At 41.6% G+C, this 19,522-nt stretch overlaps 1 protein-coding gene across 1 annotated transcript in view; it reads right to left on the bottom strand.

Moving 5' to 3' along the window:
• Window positions 1-934: 934 nt before the first annotated feature.
• ME2 (malic enzyme 2) overlaps window positions 935-19,522 on the bottom strand; it is a 42,722-nt gene continuing 24,134 nt past the window's right edge. The window contains exons 11-17 of the mRNA XM_075840999.1: window positions 17,189-17,303; window positions 16,502-16,644; window positions 16,312-16,414; window positions 13,169-13,239; window positions 11,332-11,430; window positions 10,863-10,996; window positions 935-1,131 (exon numbers count right to left, since the gene is read on the bottom strand). Coding sequence (XP_075697114.1) covers window positions 1,098-1,131; window positions 10,863-10,996; window positions 11,332-11,430; window positions 13,169-13,239; window positions 16,312-16,414; window positions 16,502-16,644; window positions 17,189-17,303 — 699 coding nt within the window. The 3' untranslated portion in view covers window positions 935-1,097. The remainder of the gene's footprint in view (window positions 1,132-10,862; window positions 10,997-11,331; window positions 11,431-13,168; window positions 13,240-16,311; window positions 16,415-16,501; window positions 16,645-17,188; window positions 17,304-19,522) is intronic.

Raw genomic sequence — 19,522 nt, 5'->3', positions numbered from 1 at the left:
CCCGGACCGAACACAGTGCAGGGAGCCGGGCTCCTAGCATCATAGTTATGTACGATGCTAGGAGTCCCTGCCTCGCTGCGGGACAATTGTCCCGTACTGTGATCATGATTACAGTACGGGACAGTAGTTCCACGCAGAGGCAGGGACTCCTAGCATCGTACATAACTATGATGCTAGGAGCCCGGCTCCCTGCACTGTGTTCGGTCCGGGTCTTCCGGCCGAAATACGTTCCGTACATTACGGACGTAACATGGTCGTGTGAACCCAGCCTAACTGAGATGTCAGCTGCAGTTTTTTGAGCAAGTAACAGGTTCTCCTTAATCCACAACCACCATGTATAATGTACCTTTTCTTCACCAGAGATATTTGGTAATAAAAGCTTTACCACTCTAGACCACCAGGAGCATGGCAGGAATACATTCATTAACCCCAAAACTACTGCATGTAAAAGTGTATACCATTAGCCCCCCTCAGATATTAGGTCCCAGTAACTGCAACCTCTGCACCTTCTATACTAATGCCCCAGAGCCAATCTTCCTAAATACATCTGCAGCACAAATATCTCTCCTGTCCTGATCGTTCGTTACAATGTTTCAGTGCAAGTAAAATGTTTTAGTTTGGAGTCCAGGCTACTTAGCACACTGAGGACTGTCTAGACTGGATATAATTGTAGCAAACTCTCAGCCTTGAGAATTATTAGCTATGTACAGATTTTGAGTTGTTTGTGAATGTTCCAATTCATTGACAGCAAGCAGAGATCTTAAAAATAGTAAGACTTTGAAATACAAATTATATTACAAAGTAGTAGAACTTTTCATAACATAATAGTTAAGTTTAATTTACATAAAACCATAAAGAAAACCCCATTATCTATATTGTATTGACAATCTCAGCACTGCTACATCTGGATTTTATGGATCCATCAGGGAAATAATTATAACAATGCCAATGAGGATTTGTTTTATTGTTATTATAATTAAATGCAACAGAGACAAATGCATAGCCATATACACGGAGTAATAAAACCGAGTCGCGCTGGGGAGATACTCAATAAACAAGACAATAAGTATCGGAGGAATCTATCGCCGCTGCGCTGCTCATATCCGGCTATCTTCAAAAGTCTTTGTCAAACTAGAGAGAAGAAAGAAAATATCAATTTAATCAGGTCCCAAAAAAAAAAAAAGGCTCTGATTGCTCCATGCACCTACTATAGTACATAGACGTAGCAGAGCTAAATTTGTCATTGAACAGTTTGCATTATGTATGATATTTTAAGGAGTTAAATGGGAAACTCGTGAGTTCCGGAAATTCATGCATGATGTGACAACTAAAGACCTCCACCATCTTGTTGGATTTGCAGTTGTCCCCTTCCTGTTCCCTATGGTCATCTATCTGCCTCCTATCACAGATGCTCTCCACCCTCACAGCTGTGGCAAGGTGCCACGTACTGCCACTGCACCGCTCCTTCCCGCTGTGACCAGTGTCATCTCTGCAATCAATATGGCGGCCAGAATCTGGGTTACATTATTCAAATAAACAGTTTTGATTTGTCTTGAAAGGAAGAACAGCATGAGAATAGGAGGTTCTCTATAAAGGGTCTGTACACTTTATCGACCAAATTCTTATTGATCCAATTAGTCTACAATAAAAACTGAACCAACTTTTGTACTCTACTATTTTGTATATACAGCTTCTATGCAGACCTATGGGTCTCCATGGTTACAGACTACAAACCCGGTGTAGTCTGATCCTGAAGCCATTTATTATTCCACTCTTATGACCCCTAATGTTGATCATCTACGAACAGTTGAAAAGGTAGTGGAGGGAGTTAAAGGGTATTAAAGGATTAGAAGTACCCGCTTTCTTCCAGAAACAGCTCCACACCAGTCCATGGGTACCAACCTATCGGACGTTTATGGTATGCCATAAAGGTCTATGCTGGCAATTCCCTTTTATGTATCGTTTTAGATAAAAGCAGTGCAAACGTAGCTAGGAGTTGACAAACTGGTTTTCACGGTTGGAGGCGTCTTGTAGTTCACAGTCATAGTACATTCCAGATATCTCATGAATGACATACACTAGATGGACAAAAGTATTGGGACACACTTCTTAATGATTGAATTCAGGTGTTTCATTCAGTCCCATTGCCACAGGTGTATAAAATCCAGCACTCGCCCTGCAGTCGCCTTTACAAATATTTGTGATAGAATGGGTCGTTGTAAAGAGATCACTGAATTCCAGCGTGGTCCTGTAATAGGACGCCACCATTGTAACAAGTCAGTTTGTGACATTTCTTCCCTCCTAGATGTTCCACCATCACCTGTGAGCGGTATTATTACAAGGTGGAAATGTTTAGGAACAACAGCAATTTAGCCACAAAGTGCAGACCACGTAAAGTTACAGAGCGGGGGCGCTGAGTGCTGAGGCGCATAGTGAATAAGTCACCAACACTCTGCTGACTCCATAACTGCAGAGTCCAAACCTCCTCTGGTGTTAACATTCACCCAAAAACAGTGCGTAGGGAGCTTCATATAATGGATTTCTATGGCCGAGCAGCTACATGCCAGCCTTACATCACCAAGCACAATTCCAAGCGTCGGATGGCGTGGTGTTAAGCTGCCGCCACTGGACTCTGGAGCAGTGGAAACATGTTCTGTGGAGTGATGAATCTCGCTTCCCTATCTGCCAGTCTGATGGATGAGTCTGGGTTTGGTGAGTGCCAGGAGAACGTTACCTGCCTGACTGCATTGTGCCAACTGTAAAGTTTGGTGGAGGAGGGGTAATGCTATGGGGTTGTTTTTCAGGAATTGGTATAGCCCCCCTAGTTTCAGTGAGGGAAACCTTAATGCTTCACCACACCAAGACATTGTGGACAATTGTAGCTTCCAACTCTGTGGGAACAGTTTGGGGTTCAGACCTTTTCTGTTCCTCATGACTGTGCCCCAGCGCACAAGGTCCATAAAGACATGGTTGGGGGAGTTTGGTGTGGAAGAACATGACTCACCGCACAGAGCCCTGACCTCAACCCCATCCAACATCTTTGGGATGAACTAGAACGGAGATTGTGAGCCAGGACTTCTCCTCCAACATCAGTGCCTGACCTCACAAACGTTCTTCTGGATGAATGGGGAAAAATTCCCACAGATGCTCCGAAATCTTGTAGAAAGTCTTCCCAGAAGAATGGAAGCTGTTTTAGCTGCAAGGGGGGGGGGGCAACTCCATATTAATGTCTATGGATTCAGAATAGGATGTCATAAAAGCTCCCGTAGTTCTCCCAATACTTTTGCACATATATTGTACTGTATATGGTATATTGATTTGGTCGGTGGGCTTCCAGACCCCCAAGATCTCCACCAATCCAGAAAACAAGAAGGGAGTAGGCTCATCCGTTTCCCTAGCTCCCATAACAAATCAATCATAGAATCAAATCAATTTACCATAAAGGTAATTTGTGGGATAACCCTAAAGAGGTTCTACAGATAACAGCTTTAATAATGATACTTCTAGGCCTTCCACAAATAAAACTCATAATGGAGGCTGATCAAATGTATCCCCTACTAGAAATGCCCGAGCAATAACCCGGAACACAAATGTCAAGTCCTGAAGTGTGACCTCGGCTGCTCTACAGTGTTCAAAAATGCTTCTGGCGACTATATCACCACAATGACTGTAGGCCGGGAACTTCAGGACTTGGGTCTCCATGACTTACAACCATATAGAAGACCACTACACAATGCCAAGTGTCACCTGAAATGATGTAAAGGCACCAACACTGGACTAACGGTCTCTGGATTGATGAATCACAGCTAACCATCCGACAGCCTGACCAATGAATCTGGGGTGGCATCGTGCCAGGGAACGATCCCTGGTCGAATGCATAATACCAAATGTAATGTTTGGCGGAGAAGGGACTGTTTGACAGTGTCTAGCACTCTGAGCTTCCAACTTTATGACAAGTTTGAGAAGGTTAAAATATTGGAAAAACTTGATTGGCTGCACCGAGACCTCAACCCCCATCAAATACCTTTGGGATGAATTAAAATGATAACTGTAATCCAGACCCTATTAATGTGGTCGTTATTTAATAGATGCAAATCCCTGCAGCCATGTTTTAAAATCCAGTGGAAAGGGGGGTACAACATTTATTTTCATATTAAAAGAATTGTTACCCCTTTTCTGTATACCCTATTAGGACTCCTCTCTATTAGCCATTGAGATACTGTAGCAGGACCTTGTACGCAAAGGTCATGCTCATAAGCCTACTATTGAAAGCCTTTGGTTGCAAGCTTGCACAAGCAGGGATTACGTTTAGGGGGAGGGGGATAATTACTTTTTTTTTTATACAGGGTCAGTTGGCATTAGAAACTTTTCTTCCTTCAATAAATACAATTTTTTGTATACAGTACCTTCCCAGTTCCTATTTTCCTGTTTGCAATGTGTCCCAGGGGGCAACTCCACCCACCCATTCTATCCACCAGGGCCGTTGCAACTTTTTTTTTTTTTTTTTTTTTACTTTTGTCTTACTTATTACCCCAAAACCCAAATATGCTTACCTGCATTTTGTCACTTTTTTCATGTTGGAAACATGCATTGACTGAACTGTTAATGATACAAGAATTTCAAATTTCAAAAATATTCACCACTGCAAAGTGCAACCAAAGGAGGAAAAAATATTTGCTTACAGCACGTAGCAAGAAAAGACAGGAGCCCCTGTAACACGTTACCAATCCTTTGTTTGTCTCCACAGGAGAAACAATGGATCAAGTTGGAGCAGCCTATTACTGAAGGAGAGATCAGGTTTCTTCATCTGCTACATCACCCATAACCTACCGGCTTTCCTTAGGGCACAATTTGTTTATTTTCATAGCGCAGAAGCTCTTAGAAGTTGCCTGTGAGCACAACATTTACTTTATTTTTTTCACTTAAGTCCCTGTACAAAGAATACCCAACATGCTGACAACACATAGAGACGGGGAGGGCACAATTTAAATCCAAACAAATGACCCACATTTTTACGCCCACAGATTTTGGCATGAACTGCGTCCAAAAAAGCAAATTGCAATAAATTTGCAGTAAAATTTCCGACATCTCGTTACTCACCAAATGTGGCAAAAAAAAATGGGAGTGGTCTCTAAAGAGACATAGTTTTAGTCAAATTTATTAAGTAGAAAGCTTTAAAATTGCACAAATTTGGTTACAAATCTAGGATTTTTCTCTCTCCGTGCAAAATGAAAAAAATTAATTGAGGCGCGCACCTTTTAATAAACTTGGCACATATCACGCCAACTATGTCCTTAACGGAGACTGGCATAAGATAAGCTATTCTTTGTAAATGTGGACCAAATTCTCCATGATCCCACCATTCCTGAACAATAAGACAGGGACATATGGTTATGAGAAACTCTCAGTAGTGCAGCCTCAGGCCTGTAACTAATATCTCCAAAACCACACATTTTTTTGGGGAGAGAAAACTTAGAACAGATCAGTGGAAAGGGGGTGGGGGTGATATGAGAATTTACATGTAAATAAAAGTCAAGGAACACAATCCAGAAATGAAAGAAAGAAAAAAAAAGTTAAAATCAATATTCAACAATTCTACAAATCTATCTAAATAAACAGGTTCTTGAAGTCTGGCTTAGGAGTGACATTGTTATGGCAGGTGCTTAGCTTGCCTGGTCTCCAATGAGGACAGAGCAGTGGGTCTGTGACCCTCCCCTTTTCCAAACTCCCAGGTTCCCACGCACAGCAATTAGAGGAAAGAACAATGGAACATAATGGATGACTTCTTGGAGATCTACAGAAACACTTTTGTTTCACCCTTCGGATTGAAATATATGATCGAACATGATCCAGGAGGAGATAGAGAGATAATATTATTTAAATTGCCATAATAGCTTTGGCATTTTTTTGTCCCTTTAGAGTAATTACCCCATGTGGCACCGTTCCCACAGCAAAAACGAGCTTCAGTGGTATATGTAAGCGTAATACTCTTGGCGTATACCTCCAATGGAAGCCAACGGCCCATTGACTCCCATTATAAAATAAAAAATATTATATGTTGCACAATAGAATAAATTTTTTTGTAGGATGCCTCTGTATTGAATATATATATATATATATATATATATATATATATATATATATATAAATAATGCTGGTTCCTACATCCCCAAGAATACGGGTTTAGGCCCAGTTCTGGGTGTATGTGCAGCGTAGGCTCCTACCTCATAGAGGACGCCTTGTCGTGGCAGGTGGGCTCACACAATTTGTTCAAAATGTGCGTGAAGGACCTCCCTATTGTTAGTAGATTTGGCAGTAATGCATATTTATTTATATTTAGTGGCTTAGTTGGCATTCGTGTTCGCAGTGTGCTGTCACCATTTTCTTGTGTGCTGTATATATCTCAATGCGTCCTTATGGATACATTGGGCATATCCGCTAGCTTTCCCATCTACATACACTGCAAACATGTGACCATAGCTCTTAAGCAGTGGAAGAGACCAATTATTTTTGTTTCGGAGAGGACGGTTGCACGTATATAATTTATTAACAGTCACCGAAACAACGTAAAAGGACATAAAAACAAAACACTAAGAACAAAAACATCTACACAGTGTCCAAATCATCAGCTCTAAATTACGTATAACATTTCCATCCTTCATTTTGTGTTGCTCCTACCCAGTAATTTATTGTTTTCTCATTAGCATTTAAAAATACACAGATCCTATAGAAACATCCCTGAGAACATGCCACGGAGAAGGTCCACATAAAAAAATATAATTGGCTGAAAAAAAAAACTAATTGTAAAAAAGGCATTTTGATAAAATAAAATAAAAAAAAGCATAATAATTATCAAAAAAATACACCCCCAAATTGTTATTGTAATTCTGTAGCAAAATCGAAATTTGAACATTTCTATAAAATATATTAATATTTGTATATATGTACATTTCCATATACAAGTCAAAAAAACGAGGGTCATGATCCTGCCAGTGTTCTGATATTTTTCAGTGACGCCGGTCATTAAAGGGGCAGACACAGCAATAAATCTACATCATGATTTGCTGCTCATGTCTTTCAATAGCGGATTTAAATGCTATGATTGTTGAATCGCCAAGGCCAAGAAAATGTTAAAGTGAGTCCACAATCTGAATTCTGTCTGGTGGATTCAGTTATTAACATACACACATTAATGGGCTTTTCTTCTGATATCATTGACAATTGTTACACAAGTATGACCACCATTCATTAAAAATGGTTTGTCCAATCCCTCCTTTTTAGAAGAGTCCCTTGATAATAAACTAATCACAACGTGTCCCCCAGCGATTAGTTGTAAGGTGTGGAAAAACCAGGCAGTAAGTGTTCACTTTCCTTCAGCGCCACCACAGGGGAAATTAGACATGACACACTTTAAGTCAATGAATAGTCTGTGTAACACGGGACAGCACAGGTGCTCCAGAGACGCTCTCCACTCCTGCCAAGAGCGGAGGATCCTGAACAGTGGACCCCCCCAAACAGTATATACTCCTGAAACAAGTCTGTGTAATATGCAGAGAGAGTCTGTTGTATAACTGTTGGGAACTTTCTGTGACCAATTCAGTACATATAACTACATGTAATAAAATGGTGGTCATCGTGGTAGAAAGTCAAGTGGTTGGTAGGTTAACCAAAACACCCTTGTGCTAATATACCGTGTAGAATAGATCTTTAAATGGGCTGCTTCTTCACAGGAAACCCATTTCATATGGGAACCGGAGTAGTAATCAGCTCCCGGCAAACAGCCGATTTTGCCTAGGGGAAACCTTGGCCAGCCAGACATTTCCCCTACAGGAAAAATGTGGTATTACAGGCCCTTCGGATAGTTGTCCATGTAATACATGGACGACTCGTGTCCCCCAGAGCAACTCTCCGTTCTGGTTCATAGAGGGCAGACCTGAGTGGGGGATACCCACCCCCCTCTATGATGTCTATAGTGCATTGTGCAATAGCTTCATGAAGACAACCCTTTTAAGAGAGTCAAGTTGTTCGAGTAATGTCAATTTTTACTTAATGCACCATTTTTCATTAAGTCGGTCTCTTTCCAGCCCTATCCTAAAGCAATAATTTCCGCCATGACATGTATCTACCCTCAACCTCCATGTGTGCCCGCATCCACCATAGAATACTGGGCCACTATACCTCCTGGATTCTTTATCAGTGGCCTGGCAGATCTCTATGGCGGTTATGACACTAGAATTTAAGTAATGGATTACGCCAAATTTCCCGTATAAAACCAATGTGACCATCAACAAAGTGTCCAAATACAAGAGACACTGCAATAATTCAAGCAAATGAAGAATGAAACCACATGTGATGGGTTGATTTGCGCACATCTGTCAGTCCTAGAATTCAACATGCCCCACCAGAATATTCATCTTTATTGCACATTATTGACTTTGATCTTTTATGTAGGTGACACTACAATGGATGGCAAGCAAAGTGGACCCTCAAGTAAATCAAGCCATTACCCTCAACTTAAAGCCAAAATTACCTCAATGGAGCTCGGTCTTATTCTGGACATATCATGCGAAGACTTAATTTATAGGAAAATACAATCAGGACTAAATGTATGGAATGGAACACAGGAAGACCGCCAACAAGGATGGATGGGGACCATCACAGGGATCTTGAGCATGACACTGAGGAGCCAAACACAAGACAGTATATTCTGGAGACTATATGATGAGCGCTGACTTGATGGAACATGCCAAATATTCCTGATGGTTAGTTAATGAAACAACATCCCTTTTCGGGACACCTTTCAATAAGATAAATCGAGCAGTAGTGTCTTCTGTTAGGTGGCAATTTGTTTCTTACCATTAGAGATATTGCATGGAAAACAAGTACTAATATTGTGGCCAGAAGCCTTGACCCCCAAGGTTGGTGGCCAGAAGCCTTGACCCCCAAGGTTGGTGGCCAGAAGCCTTGACCCCAAGGTTGGTGGAGATCCTTTCACCAGCATATAATAACAAGAGCATCTCAAATTCCAAAAAACAGAGGGCACATTGACAACATGGAATGTCTTTAAGTTACCTTAAAGGGGTATTCCCATCATAAAAATGTATGGCATATCCCCAGTATTTGCCATAAAGGTCTGAAAGATGAAGGTCCCAACTCTATCCATTTGGTTCTTTGGGAGTTATGGAAACAGCCGAGCAAGCATTTACATGGGCTGAAAACTCTGCATTCATTCTCCTTCTGAACTGCCGCGGAGCCTTTCTAAACAAAGTGCGGGTGCTGTGGATATGCCATAAATGTCGTTGTGTGGCATTGTGCATGATAAAGAAAAAAAAAAGCCTCTTTTCTTTATAGAAACAGCACCACTCCTGTCCATGTGCTGAGTCTGGTATTGCTAAGCGACAACGGACAGGAGTCGCGCTGTCTCTGGGAAAAAAAAAAAAAAAAGCACAAATCCGTTTTTTCTAATCTAAGACGACCCATTTAAAGTCTTTCTTCACTTGGTTCAGGACGCCTTCCCTAAGGCCCTGTTCACACAGAGTTTTTTTTACACGTTTGACACGGAAACCGCGTCGGGAAAACGCGCCCAAAAAATTGCGTAAACGCCTCCCATTGATTTCAACGGGAGGCAGACGCGTTTTTTACCGTGAGCGGTAAAAACGCTCGCGGTGAACAGAAGCGACATGCCCTATCTTCGGAAGTTTACGCCTCTGACCTCCCATTGATATCAATGGGAGGCAGAGAAAGCGTATTTCGCACGGTTTTTTCCCGTGGCACCTAATGGGCGCGAGCGAAAAATGCGGCAAACGGCGTGCAGGCAGATCAAAAATGCCTGCAAAAAAAACAGTGTGAACGGAGTCCCTTTTTTATATTAAAAACACGACGTACAGTTTTTCTTACTAAGCCTATGTGGCATGGAGAGGGAGTCTATTGTATAGTCAATAGAACTTCCTGTGACCACTTCAGTACTGTATACACAGATATGTAATAAAAAAAATTGTTGTTGTATATTTAATTATTCCTAATTCTTTCTCCTCTTATTTTTTTAACACTTTGATTATATAATAAACCTAAATGTCGGCACGCAAGCCTATTGATAGATTTCAGATACCTATAGCCTTCCACTAGGGGGAGCTATAACTAAATGTTACGTGGAACCCAGGGACCTTATTGTATAGATGATCCCAGTGATGCAACTCTGCCAATTCCCTTCTCTATCTGCGACGCTTTCTAAAGGCGTTTATAGCGACAGAGCGTGACTGTGGTCACCTGATCTTATTATAATGAGCTAAAATAATATTTAGTTAAAAACACAATTAAATGTAAAAAATTAAAAAGCCTTTTTTTTCCCCAATACACAGCGCCACCCTTGTCTATAATCTATGTCTGGTATTGCAGCTCAGCTGCGAATGGGGCTGAGCTGCAATACTAGACACAGCTCATGGTCAGAAGTGGCACTGTTTATGGGGGGGGGGGGGGACGACCACAAGACAGCAGACCCTTTAGCATAGGGTATAAAAAGGTGCAGCCGACAGTATTCTATATTAAAAACATGGCCTCTCATTGAACATGTACGCAATGTAAAATATATGATAAATACGCACTGTATAAAGATCATACAATGTGATCCCTTTACTGCATGTAGGATGGGAATGGGAATGTAGCGGATTCATCTTTTTCTGTTGCATAGGGGATTACTTCTGTACTCAGCACAGGAAGACGGACACATTTTTTGAATGTTTTTGAATAAGTGAACTAAAACTCATGTGTAGGTTATTGTATAAAGCGCAGTATTGCGCTCCTAGGAGCGGAAGGACATTCACGGAGGTAGAAGTCAGAACATTTTATGAGGCTTTGATGCGTACTCAGGCCAGTCGTAGATGTCGGGTAGGAAAGAGTCATAGTCCGTGCTCCATACTTTAGAGCGAATATAAGCATTCTTATCCAGAGGCTCAGGGTACTGAAAGGCCATGCCATTTCGATATACAAATTCCATCACCTGGGAGAAAAAAAATGAAAAATGGTTAAAAAATAAAAAAATAAAAAAAAATACACATACAAATTATATATGAGAAAAAAAAAAACATCCCAAGAACTGGTCCTTCTTATGTCTATGTTCAGCGCTAAAAAAAATGCCCAATAGTGCACAGAAATAGTCTAACATGCCATAAGAAGAACCAATTAACCCATTTATTTCTGGAATTTTGCCTAGGAAGGACAGTAACAATAATATAACCTATAACAGTGTAATAAAATATACAGTATAGCTTTTATATTATTAGATTGTGGAGTATTAATACCCGGGAAAACAACAGGTCAGAAGCTTGCACCTACTTTGACAGCAATATATACGGAGACCTCTCTGATGTTGGATAATGGCGGGTACAATCGTCCTTGACCAAGTTCTTCAGCAGTTAACTGTTCTGCGAGAGCCTGGAAAGATCAATTAGCAAAAAAAAATTTATAAATTACAATCAGAAACAGAATTTCTACACCAAAACGAAAGTCGAAGGCCTTGGTCACATGAACATATACATTTATATTGGTTTGAGTAACTGACCGCACACTGATCAATGCAATTTAATGGGGCCCGTCACACATCCGTGTTTTTTCACAGAGCGCGTCCGCAGTCTGACCTGCAAAAACGGACATGCAGTGAGTTTCACGCCACGTAAAACTCGCTGCACGTCTAATTCTCGTCTGATGTTGTGGATCAGACTCGCCCATTGAAGTCTATGGTGCCTGAAAAATACGAACAAACACACGGATTAAATCCGCGTGCGGTCCGTTTTTCATGCATCGGTTGCTAAAGAAAATCAGAGAGAAAAAGAAAACGTAAAACCAGGAAGTGCTTGAAGAGGAGAAACATGTACGTGAAGACGACACGCGGAAACCACACTGACACAACACGGATAGTCAGAAGCATGAAAAACGTCCTTTTTTTTTGTGGACGCAAATCGGACATGCTCATGTGAATAAGGTCTTAGGGTAAGTTCACACGCAAAACGGCTGTAAAATACGCAATCGTTTTCAAGGGAAAACCGCCTCAGTTTTTCAGCCGTTCTTTTATGCATCAAGCGTTTTTTTACAGACGTTTTTGGAGCGGTTTTTCTATTGCGACAATGAGAAAACGGCTCCAAAAAAGGCTCAAGTTTTACGGTGTGTTTTCTTACGTAAAAAAACGCCCCGTGGGAACGAAACGCAGTTGAAATCAACAGGCAGATGTTTGGAGGCGTTCAGCCTCCGTATTTTTAGCCGTTTTTCGGGGCATTTACGGCCCGAAAAACGGTTAAGAAAAAGCTGTGTGAACATACCCTAAAAGTGCTCTGACACAGCCCGATGCTGGCCAGAAAAACGATCGCTGATCGACGATACAGCATGTCAATCGGCGCTGGTTATCTCCATTCACAAGGAGTAACAATCGATGCATGGGAACGAACCATCGTTACTGCGATCGTTCTCTCCCACACATTTCCATGAGCCGATGGACACTCGTTTGCCCGATCATTGGCCTGTGTAAAAAGGGCCTTAACCGCTCTATATCTGTTGTGCAGGCATTTACAATCTAGTGTTCCCTGTTATCAGCCATTTCAGTCTGGAGAGTGGCTGATGGGATGCCCAACATGAAGTGCCAAGAAATCCCTGTCCACCATGGTCACTACTTCATGTCACATCTGTCTAGTGTCGAGAACCTTCAGTAACATTTCCATCCGCAGCGGTGACTGGGACCACGCACAATGAATTCTATCACATGACATTTCACAGGGTCCCTGGAAAAGATTTTGCATCAGTGCCTGGAAAATCCAAGCCATGTAAACTTCTCTGGAAGAACTTTGGAACGAGTTACAGAACAAATGGGGTTCAAAGTTCTTTACACTTAAGAAAGTGATGTATTCTCCGATAGTCCCGCGCCAGGACGTACTGACTCACACGTTAACTGTACACAGATTAATAGTGCGGATTGATGCAGAAATTATGATCCTACATTTTGGCTCTCAGGACTCTAGGAAAGCGGAGAGCTCTGATGGCAGCCATATTGGTTGTCACCTGGCTTTCTGAGACACCAACAAAGCTGAGAAATAGATGAATGGAAGTTTTGATAACTTGACAGAAGAAGTGGACTCAAGAATTGCTATAAATGGTGATTTTTTTTTTCTTTACACAATCTCACCTTTGCTGCTTCAAGAAATACGCGATCGCTTATGTGACGTACTCCGCTCAGGATTACTGCTAGAGCGACACCTGGTGACAAAACGAGGGTATTGCATCAATAGTTTCACCTAATGCTATCAACAAGGAGGACCTGCCAAGATTTTCATCCCCAGTTATTGACTTATAAGAGGCGGCAGTTGTTTTGGGAGCTCTCCAGAATAGAGATGGGGGCAAATGAGTACCAAATCACCCTATACTAGATGGTGTACAGATAACCAGCACCAGGGGGAGGTGATATTGTACTTGTTAGGGTATGTGCACACACACTAAATACGTCCGTAATTGACGGACGTATTTCGGCCGCAAGTCCCGGACCGAACACAGTGCAGGGAGCCGGGCTCCTAGCATCATACTTATGTACGATGCTAGGAGTCCCTGCCTCTCTGCAGGACAACTGTCCCGTACTGTAATCATGTTTTCATTACGGGACAGTAGTTCCACGGAGAGGCAGGGACTCCTAGCATCGTACATCACTATGATGCTAGGAGCCCGGCTCCCTGCACTGTGTTCGGTCCGGTACTTGCGGCCGAAATACGTCCGTCAATTACGGACGTAATTAGTTTGTGTGCACATACCCTTATGGCGCCCCATGAGCTTTATACATGCCCCTCGGTACATCTAAATGTTCCTGCTTCTCAGCCCTTGAGAGTTACAGCCGTCCTTCACAGATAATAAATAAAAGAAGTATTAAAAAAAAGGCTAATCTCCGCTATTAAACTTGGTAAATACTGACCGCACCATTTAGCAGGGAAACCAGTGGGGTTTGGTCATAAAGGAAACCTTGGTGAGGTCGTTGCGAGGTACCCATGGCTGCCCAGTGCCTGTCGCTAAGGCATGGGTTACTATGACTAACATTGAAGGGGTTATGCGGAGACCAAAAATTATTAGCAGCGTACTTACTGCAGTATGCGAGTACTCGCTAAAATATATTCCGGTCCCCCGTCGCGCTGATTCTGAGATTTAGATTTATTTTTTTAGCGCTGCCGGGGGACCGGAAGTCCAGTTGCACAGCCTTCTTAGATGACGATACAACTCTTCGTCAAGTGACTGACCCCGCTATACTCTATATACTCGGTGTATTATTGCTCCTGCTTGTACATAGAGTACAATAGGCTCGGTCACGTGACAAAGAGTCGTATCGTCCTCAAGGAAGACTGTGCAACTAGACTTCCGGCCCCCCGGCAGCGCTATAAAAATCTATGATAATCTCAGAATCAGCGCGACGGGGGACCGGAATGTATATCAGCGAGTGTACTCATATACTGCAGTGACTACACGGCGAAATTGTACATTTATAGAACTTTTTTTTTTACCTATAAAGTTTATTCGTGTGAGTAAACGAATAACATAAAAACGTAAGTAAATATCATATGCCATAAACGTTTTTGGTGGAAATAACGCTTCAAGGGGTTTAACCCTTGAGGGACATTGTACACATGGTGGCCAACAACTATTTAACACTTTTGTTAGGGTCCACAGCTTTACCTAAGAGACTACTGTATTTTTCGGACTATAAGACGCACCTGACCAGAAGACGCACCCAGGTTTTAAACAAAAGAAAATAGGAAAAAAATTATTTGTTAAAAAATGTATTCTGTTTCACCACATTCTGAGAGCCAACATTTTTTTATATTTGTTTCATCGATTGAGTGGTGCGGGGGCTTATTTCTGTCGTTTTATTGGCACCATTGTTTGATCACTTTTTTCTTTATTTCAGATTTTAAGCACTAAGGTGACCAAAAATCTATTTTGAGGTTTTACATTTTTAAACTCACTGTGCGAGTTAAATAATGGTATAGTCTAATAGAGTCTATAGTCTTTTACGGACTCAGCGATACCAAATTATTATTTTTTTTACATTGTGCTTGGGGAAAAAATGGGAAAAGGTTTTTTTTCTAACGTAATATTTTTTTAGTTTTACACTCCTGAAAATTCATCTAACATTTTTTTTTTTTTTTTTTACACATTTTATTAGTTCCCCTAGGGGACTTGAACCAGCAGCTACTTGGTTACATGTGAAGTCACTGAAAACAGCGTTACTACGCTGTTTCCCTAACTCCTATAGTAGTGAATGGCAGTTACGGAAGCAGCGTAGCATGCGAGCTACGCTGTTTCCGTAACTACTGTTCAGTTCTATGGGAGTTACGGAAACAGCGTAGCTACGCGAGTTGCGCTGTTTCAGTAACTCCACATGTAATCAAGTGGCCGGGAGAGCACAGAAAGCTAGAACTGGATTTAGGGGGCCCGCTCTAGAGATCGTTTCGACCCGTAACTAGTGGAGGGTCTTTCTCAAGCCTATGAGAGGAGTGAGATCGCTGGGAGACCCCCAGCGATAAGGAGACAGGGGACCGAAAGTCACCCAAAGTGCTACATGAGAAGCCTGGACTTCCGGATTCTGTGTCCGTCTTATCTGTTCCGCAGCTCCATAGAGATCAATGGGGAGCTGCTCGCGCATGCGCAGAAGAATCCCATTGATCTCTATGAAGCTGCCGGACACCGAACGCGGAAGTCAAAGCTTCTCATGCAGCGCTCTTGGTGACTTTCGGTCCCCGTTCTCTTTATCGATCACACACGTGTCCCCTATCCTATGGATAGGGGATACATGTGTTTTATGGCACAAGCCCTTTAAACTGTCAGGAACAGCGAAATTGCTGTTCCTGGCCGTTAGAGCAGCGTGTCAGAAGCTGCAGTGTATGGAGCGTGAGCCCGCTCCATACATCATCCCCCGCATCGCTCCATGATATGCCGGCACGTCATGGGTCGGGAAGGGGTTAAGTAATGAAGCGGTCATGGGGCCCGGCGATGCTGGGTCCCTTGACTGCGGACTATAAGACGCAGGGACTTTTTAGCAAGATTTATTCTTGCTCAAAACTGCATCATATAGTCCGAAAAATATGGTCGTGGAATTACCGCACCCTCTAATTACATTTCGTTGTGGGGGAAAATGCCATTTTTTGATGTGCCTATTTCTACATTTTGTGAAAGTTTCAAGCCCAAAGGCACACATTGAAGTCAGAGTGCAACTCAGTGAATACCACCATTTTTCTTCAACTTGATGACAAATAAGATAAAAACAGAAATAAAAAACGTCCTCTTCCTCACCTGGGAAGATGTAGGCATTGTTTCCCTGTCCCGGCTTGAAGGTACGGCCGTCATTTAAAGTCACTGTATCAAATGGACTGCCACTGGCAAAGAGACAGCGTCCCTGCATAATACAAAACAAAACGTCATAGAAAGTTCTTGACGGGAGGTCGTCACTTTTTGTACTTCGCACATCAGAATAAACACAAACCTCCGTCCAGTTATAGGCGTCCTCTGCTGTACACTCGGCCTTCACTGTGGGATTACTCAGAGCGAAGATGATCGGCCTCTCATTAATTGCACTCATTGCTTTGATAACATCTTCTGTGAAGAGTCGGCCAGCTCCGGATACACCTACAAAACCAGAAGAAGAAAAAATAAATGATAAGCAAAATAAAAAAGTCATGGACATCAACAGTATACACTTTTTCTGAAATACTCTGTGCTGCTGGAGACCTTGCTCATTCCACTATATAACGTTAAGGATGTCACCACCCACTTGACTCCATCTCTCTCATCACATCATGATACTCTCCGTCACATCATCCTGTCCTCATCCAGTAGACCAGTCACTACCTCCCGCACAAGATCAACACACTCCTCTCCTGAAATGCTCTGTGCAGCTGGGCACCCTGCAAGTTCTACTTCGGTATGGAACGCTCAGGATGTGACTGCACATTTTTCTCCAATGCCAAGACACTGCCTCTTTCACATTCAGCACAGCCCTCACGGACATCATCACATGTTAAAACAGGTTCTTGCCCCCCACAACACAGATCAAACCACTCATCTGCTGAAATACTCTGTGTTGCCTGGGGACCCTGTCATTTTACAATGTCTTTCCCCCCTCTTACACAAGTAGACAGGCTACTATCTTGTAAATTGACCACACACACACCGATAATTGCTGTTGGCTTTAGAACATTGACTGCATCCAGAAAAGATTTCACCGACTGATCTGGAGGGAGATGTGCAAAAGACTCCTGGTTGCCATCTGCTACTTCGTCACGGCCCTAAGGAGCAGAGAAAGAAACTTCCTAAGTCAGGATTAAAGGACAAAGAAATCCACAATGCAGCAACAGCCGCCGTCGGCTTAGGACCTGTTCACAGAGTATTTTGTAGGCAGAAAAAAATCTGCCTCAAAATTCCTGCACTTTCTTGCTGCGGTTTTCACTGCGTTTTTCAGCCGCGACCATTGAGCGCCAGGGGCAAAAAACGCTTTCTCTGCCTCCAATTGATTTCAATGGTGGGTCAGAGACGGAATCGCAGGAAGAAAGAGCATGTCGCTTTTTTTCTCCCATGAGCAACTAAAACTGTGAGCGTAAAAAAACAAACCGCCTCCACCTCCCATTGAAATCAATGGAAGGCGGTTTCAAGCGGTTTTTTTTGCCGCGGATTCCAACGCGACTTTCACGTCAAAATCAGCGCCAAAAAAACTCTGTGTGAACAGTGCCTTAGTGAGGCTTTAAGATCCTTCCTGATTTGAAGATGTGATCATTGCAAAATACCAAGAAAAGACCTCTACATTGTCACCTGCCAGCGGATTAAGCAGAACTCATATTCCCTTTACCTGGTGAGGAGCTTTTTCCGGTGCCCATTGAAGCCCCCTGCTAAGTGATGCACTTCATATGAGCTGCCAAGAGGATTGGGGGAGGGAAAGTGATAACTGCTCTTAGCACTTTACTGGTTCACAAAAATGATTGTCAATTTATAAGCTCATTTAGCTAGTGGACAGAAATAAATGGAATAACTTTAGTAATTCATTATTAACTACTATAACACTGCCCCCTATGTACCAGAATATAAATACCATAATACTGCCCGCTATGTACAAGAATATAACTGCTATAATACTGCTCCTATGTACAAGAATATAACTACTATAATACTGCTCCTATGTACAAGAATATAACTACTATAATACTGCCCCTATGTACAAGAATATAACTACTATAATACTGCCCCTTATGTACAAGAATATAACTACTATAATACTGCCCCCTATGTACCAGAATATAAATACCATAATACTGCCCGCTATGTACAAGAATATAACTGCTATAATACTGCCCCCTATGTACAGGAATATAACTACTATAATACTGCCCCCTATGTACAAGAATATAACTACTATAATACTGCCCCCTATGTACAGGAATATAACTACTATAATACTGCCCCCTATGTACAAGAATATAACTACTATAATACTGCCTCCTATGTACAAGAATATTACTACTATAATACTGCCTCCTATGTACAAGAATATAACTACTATAATACTTCACCTATGTACAAGAATATAACTACTATAATACTGTCCCCTATGTACAAGAATATAACTACTATAATACTGCCCCTATGTACAAGAATATAACTACTATAATACTGCCCCCTATGTACCAGAATATAAATACCATAATACTGCCCGCTATGTACAAGAATATAACTGCTATAATACTGCTCCTATGTACAAGAATATAACTACTATAATACTGCCCCTGTGTACAAGAATATAACTACTATAATACTGTCCCCTATGTACAAGAATATAACTACTATAATACTGCCCCCTATGTACCAGAATATAAATACCAGAATACTGCCTGCTATGTACAAGAATATAACTGCTATAATACTGCTCCTATGTACAAGAATATAACTACTATAATACTGCCCCTATGTACAAGAATATATCTACTATAATACTGTTCCTATATACAAGAATATAACTACTATAATACTGCCCCCATGTACAAGAAAATAACTACTATAATAGTGCCTCCTATGTACAAGAATATAACTACTATAATACTGCTCCTATATACAAGAATATAACTACTACAATACTGCTCCTATGTATAAGAATATAACTACTATAATACTGCCTCCTATGTACAAGAATATAACTACTAGAATACTGCCCCCTATGTACAAGAATATAACTACTATAATACTGCTCCTATATACAAGAATATAACTACTACAATACTGCTCCTATGTATAAGAATATAACTACTATAATACTGCCTCCTATGTACAAGACTATAACTACTAGAATACTGCCCCCTATGTACAAGAATATAACTACTATAATACTGCCTCCTATGTACAAGAATATAACTACTATAATACTGCCCCTATGTACCAGTATATAAATACTATAATATTGCCCCCTATGTACCAGTATATAAATACTATAATACTGCCCCCTATGTACCAGAATATAAAT

Source organism: Rhinoderma darwinii, chromosome 1 (genome assembly GCF_050947455.1).
Source record: "Rhinoderma darwinii isolate aRhiDar2 chromosome 1, aRhiDar2.hap1, whole genome shotgun sequence".
Classification (NCBI taxonomy): Eukaryota; Metazoa; Chordata; class Amphibia; order Anura; family Rhinodermatidae; genus Rhinoderma; species Rhinoderma darwinii.
This window is presented reverse-complemented; position numbering and strand designations above follow the sequence as displayed.